The sequence below is a fragment of the Takifugu flavidus genome, unplaced genomic scaffold (genome assembly GCF_003711565.1).
Source record: "Takifugu flavidus isolate HTHZ2018 unplaced genomic scaffold, ASM371156v2 ctg747, whole genome shotgun sequence".
NCBI classification, from domain to species: Eukaryota; Metazoa; Chordata; class Actinopteri; order Tetraodontiformes; family Tetraodontidae; genus Takifugu; species Takifugu flavidus.
The window spans coordinates 2,284-8,285 of NW_026622357.1; the positions used below are offsets into that span (position 1 = coordinate 2,284).

At 45.2% G+C, this 6,002-nt stretch overlaps 1 gene segment (V, D, J or C); it reads right to left on the minus strand.

Moving 5' to 3' along the window:
* Positions 1-1,050: 1,050 nt before the first annotated feature.
* On the minus strand, positions 1,051-1,656 carry LOC130521161 (Ig heavy chain V region 5A-like). The segment is given in 2 exon segments: positions 1,051-1,466; positions 1,554-1,656. Coding segments are annotated over 2 exon segments (435 nt in total).
* Between the last annotated feature and the right edge of the window lie 4,346 nt (positions 1,657-6,002).

The window sequence follows — 6,002 nt, forward strand, 5'->3', positions numbered from 1 at the left end:
CTCCAGTCCTTTTCCAGGAGCCTGTCTGACCCAGTGCATCCAGTAGCTGCTGAACGTGAATCCAGGGCTGAACAGGTCAGTGTGTGAGATTCTCCAGGTCTTTTAACCACTGGTTCAGACTGGGTCAGAGTCTGAGCATCAACACCTGTTTAGAAGATAAAACATCAAGTTAATCAGATGATGACAAAAATCAAAGTGTCTCAACAATCAGGATGAGTGAAGATCTTCACCTGCCCAGCAGATAGTTAGAAGCAGCAGTCCTGTCCTACAGTCCATCATGTTAAACTGTGTGTCCCCTCTTCTCTGTCCTCCTCTCTGCTCTCACATAAGTAGACGTGGAACACATCTGAGTTTTGCATCGACTCCTCCTCAGTAAAGAACTGGATTTGTTATGCCTCCTCCTCTTTGGAGGATGTGAGCCTATGATAAATGAGACTTTTAATTTTGTCCAATTAATGATACACCAGTGGTCCTAGTTCTGATTTGTGAGGTACCCCAAACTTCACACTCAGCTGTTCTCGTCCAGCTGCAAATCAGTTTTACTCTACAAAAAGAATGTCTAAGGGGAGAATCATGAGATCGGAGATTTTCCATGAATTTGTGACATCATTTAATTGATTTTTAAAAATACACATTTTTTTCCATGAGTCATCAATTGATCATGAATGTTTGAGTAACAATATTAAAAACCGATCTCTTTAAAAAAAAGGGTTCTGTGTGTGTGCTTTTATTTTGGGTGACAGTTGAAATTAACTGTTGAGATCATTGAAATTACAGAGAAACAAATATATTGTTGCTGCATTATCCTTTTAAATGCATGTGAAATTCACTTGTATCATAATGAGATCAGAAGTTCAGCATTCTACAAAATCAGTCATCATATATATTTTAGGTCATTTGGTCTTTATTTATTTGTGCAAAAGGAATCCAAAAACATTTTCTTATTTTGTAGTTCTGTTTTACTACAAAAAACATTGAAAGATTTCTACAGGTTTTATATTTAATTTAAATTCTTAGGTAAAAATCTTGTGCTCCAGAATTCTTCTCAAAATTTCTGCCTCAACGGTGTTGTCATGATTCATTCCTGGTGTGACAGCGCTCCCTCTGGTGATGTTGTGTTGATGCTCTGAGGGGTTTTTGTTCAGCTCCACTGATGGTTTGTGTTATTGTGTGTCTGGCACAGTAATACACAGCAGTGTCTTCAGGCTGCACATTCACTCCATTTAGAGTCACTGTGTTGCTGGAAGAGTCTAAACTGATGCTGAACTTGTTCTTCAAGGAATCTTTGTAGTAGGAGCCTCCAGTATATTTCTGTCCAATCCACTCCAGTCCTTTCCCTGCAGGCTGTCTGATCCAGTTTGTCCAGTAGCTGCTAACAGAATAAGAGACCTGACAGGTGATGGTCAGACGCTGACCTGGCTGCACAGTCACAGAGGCTGGCTGTGTCAACTGTTCACACTTCACACCTGTGAAACAACAAAGAAAATGCTGATTGTAAAATCACACTCAAACAGATCAACTGCTGACTTTGACAAATCCAGAGAGAGACTCACATCCAGCTGCCAACAGCAGCAGCAGAGCTGCAGAGAACATGGTTAATGTTGAAAGTCAGGTGCAGAGAACTCCACTGACAGTCTGATGTGATGGTTTTATAGCTGAGGACCAAAAAAGAACTCTGAATTTGCATCGAATCAAACATGTGAAGCATCACTGTTGATCTAACTGGAGTCAATAGGAGAGTGGAAACCTACAGTCAAATTGTGTTTTACATGTGAAGTTCAGCACATGCAAAACAGTTTTGGAAGTGTTAGATCCATTATGTTAAAGTTATCTCTTATTTGCTTTCACCTTGTTATATTCCTTATTCTTGTTATATTGTCTCTCATTACTTAATGTTTCCTATTATTTGCTAATGCTTAATGTTCATGATGCTTGGTATGTCACCTCGAACTTCTCTGGTCAAGGGCGACAGAAATGCGGCGGCTGTTGGAGAAGTGGCCTTGACTGGAGACAGAGCTGCGGGGCCGAACCCAGGAGATGTTCTCTTAATCTGTCTGATATAGAAGAATGTGCTGTTTGCGAGATAAGCTAATCAAATCAGTGAAGGACTTCTGTAACTAGGAACCTCCTAATTCCAATAAAAGAAGGATGGCGGGAGGTGTGCGTCAGAACGTGTTGGAGATCTGTAACTGAGCACATCTCCCCGTTCTCCTTGCAAGTAAAATTCAAACTGTTGTCTTTGCCTCATTTGTTTTTCTCGTGTTTCAGGTTGTTTGAACCTAACAGGAAGAATACAGATTTATTTCACAAGATCAAACCAATCAATGGATCTTGATGAGGAGGACAAGAAAAAAATCCAAAAGAAAGCTCTTAAATCTAATAAACTGCATCAGGGATCAAACCAATCAATCGATCTCGGAGAGGAAAAATGTCAAACTTTTGAGGACAGCAGTCCAAACCAAAACACAAGATAACCCGGTCAAAGACATGAGGGGCCCACTGGACACTTTAACAAAACACTCTCTGGTACAGGATGGATGGAGAAGTGGTTTTAATACACAAGGACAGGGCAAAGATGATGAGACACAAATGAGGGACATGACAGTAATTAGTATCTTAACAGGACAGAGCAAGACAACAAGCAGAACAAAATAAATAAAGTAATAAACAAACACAGGAGAGTCTAAAACATTATGTCTATTTATGTGCACCTAAGAAAGAAACTGCTGGAAATATTTTGAAAAACTTTCCTGGTAAATCTTTATGAAGATTGTAATTCAGTTTCTGAGAAGGAGGCACGTTTGTTGTCTGTGGAGGTTTTTGCACAGCTGTTCCTCTCTCTGGAGTCACTGTGTTTCTCGAGCACAGAAGAAAACAGCAGAATCCTCTGCTGTCAGGCTGCTGATCTGCAGGTACTGAGTGCTGCTGGACACGTCTTCAGTCATCACGTAACCACTCTTGAAAGAACTTTGTCAGAGTCTGTCCCTCCACTATGCCCGCTTTGACACCTCGTCAGCCATGCCCAACACCTCCCCTCCCCCCAGTGTCTCTGCCCCCATGGACCTTACTCCATCAAAGGCAGTCCCCTCCTCCTCCCCCCCTCCACTCACCATCAGTCCCCCCCCCCCCATCACTTACCACCAGTTCCCCCCCCTCCCCCCCTTCATCACCAACAGTGAGCAGGATGTGCGCAGGCAGTTCGCCAGGCTGAACCCGCGCAAGGCCCCTGGCCCGGACGGCGTGTCTCCCTCCACCCTGAGGCACTGGGAGCAGGGAGCTGACTCCTGTCTTTACAGACATCTTCAACTCCTCCCTGGAGTCGTGCCAGGTGCCAGCCTGCCTCAAAACCTCAACCATCGTCCCTGTCCCCAAGAAGCCACGGATCACTGGGCTTAACGACTACAGACCTGTGGCGCTCACCTCTGTAGTCATGAAGTCCTTAGAGCGCCTGATCCTGCCACACCTCAAGTCCATCACCACCCCCCTCCTGGATCCACTGCAGTTCGCCTACAGAGCCAACAGATCTGTGGACGACGCGGTCAACCTGGCCCTTCACTCCATCCTGCAGCATCTGGACTCACCGGGAACCTACGCGAGGATCCTGTTCGTGGACTTCAGCTCTGCATTCAATACCATCCGCCCCGCTCTGCTACAGGACAAGCTGTCCCAGCTTAGTGTGCCTGCCTCCCTCTGCAGGTGGATCACTCACTTCCTGACGGATCAGAGGCAGTACGTGCGGCTGGGGAAGACTGTCTCGGACTCCGTCACCATCAGCACCGGATCACCCCAGGGCTGTGTACTTTCCCCCCTCCTCTTCTCCCTGTACACAAACTGCTGCACCTCAAGCCACCAGTCTGTCAAACTGATCAAGTTTGCGGATGACACCACCCTCATCGGTCTCATCTCCAATGGCGATGAGACTGCCTACAGGAGGGAGGTGGCTCGACTGGTGTCCTGGTGCGGACACAACAACCTGCAGCTGAACGCTCAGAAAACAGTGGAGATGATTGTGGACTTCAGGAAAGTTACAGCCCCTTTGCCCCCCCTTGCCCTTATGGACTCCCCCATCACCATCACGGACTCCTTCCGCTTCCTGGGCACCACCATCACCCGGGACCTTAAGTGGGAGCCAACCATCAGCTCCCTCATCAAGAAGGCCCAGCAAAGGATGTTCTTCCTACGGAAGCTGAGGAAGCTCAAACTGCCTCCCAGGATGTTGGCGCAGTTTTATACGGCTATCATCGAGTCCATCCTCACCTCCTCCATCACCGTGTGGTTTGCTGGTGCCACCGCCAGGGCAGGAGACTGAGGCTGCAGCGCGTCGTGCGCGCTGCCGAGAAGGTGATCGGCTGCAGGCTTCCATCCATCCAGGACCTGTATATCTCCAGGACCCGGAGGTGTGCAGGTCGGATCACGGCCGACCCTTCCCACCCTGGTCACGGACTGTTTTTTCCCCCCTCCCCTCAGGCAGGAGACTACGGTCCATTCGGACCAGAACCTCCCGCTACACTAACAGCTTCTTCCCCTCTGCCATCAGGCTGCTGAACACCAAGTGACTTATCACTTAAGCACCATGTACAGCAGCCAGCCGGACTCATAAACAATACATTACTCCTCATGGACCTGCACTATTTCTTACCACTCACTATTTATGTATATACTGTATATAAGTCTTATTTTATTTATTATTACTTATTCTAGTGTGGTGTTGATGTCTAGTGTTATGTTGAATGTCGCAGCGGCACACCATGACAAATTCCTAGTTTGTGTAATACTATGTATTACATGAACAATGGCAATAAACCTTCTTCTGATTCTGATTCTGAGCTTCCATAGCTAGCAGAGTTAGAACCTGCATCCATCCTCCCGATCCACTCCAGATCATTCCCTGGTCTCTGTCGTATCCAGTGGATATAGTAGCTGGTCATGTCAAACCCTGAAATGGTGCAGGACATCTTCACTGTCTCTCCAGGTCTTTTTACTTCAGGCTGAGACTGATCCAGTCTTTCACTCCAAACACCTGAAAGACAATAGAAATACACCCAACAACCAGGTCAAGCCCATTCTGGACCTGTCCACAGAAGTAACAGCAGCCCTGATGTTCTCAGCAATCAGCACGACAGACATCCACCAGACACTGAAGATTTGCATCAGGGTATCAGGAGGACTGGCTCAAACAGGCTCAAACAGGCTCCAGGAAACCATCCAACAGTTAGTACTCCTCTAATGACTGTTTGACCCAAAGACTAACAATTCAGCAAATGGTAAATAATATTTTTAAGAGTTTGGATGGGGGAAAAAAATCTAAAAACACATTCATTCAAAACAAGAATATTTACTGGTTTGTTTATTCATTCATTATTTAACAAAACTTAAAAGATGAGATCATCCCATTTTATTTTGAAGAAACAGGAATGACGCCTCACAGTGTTCATTTTTGTTGTGAGCAGTACTGTGTAAAACTGCTCCAAGCTTCTTTCAAACGTTCCTGATGCGTTTCAAGAATAAAAAGAGTTTGTGCAGACCTCCCTCTCTGTTATATTTGTTGCAAGGCACAAAAAAAATCTTAAGGAAGAAGGCGTTGAAATGAAAGCAATCTTGGTGTGATGGCGCCTCTTGTGGAGATCTTGTTTTGATGCTCTGAGGGTTTTGATCAGCTCCCCGATAAGTATTCAGTCATTTTTGAAAAATTTGTGACGTTATTTTCTCATTTGTTTGAAAAGGAAATAACTGTATTTTGAAAGAAGAGAAATATAGATGTGATCAGACCAGGAAATATGAGAAGTGTGTGTTTTTGTACAGCTGCTGAACTGACTTCAGTCACTGTGACTCTCGAGCACAATAATAAACAGCAGAATCTTCAGTCTTCAGGCTGTTCATCTGCAGATTCAGCTGTGCTCTGTTGTGTCTCTGGAGATGATAAACCGGCCTTTGACTGACTCAGAGTAGTACTGGATGCTGCCATCATATTTGATAGCACTGATCCACTCCAGTCCTTTTCC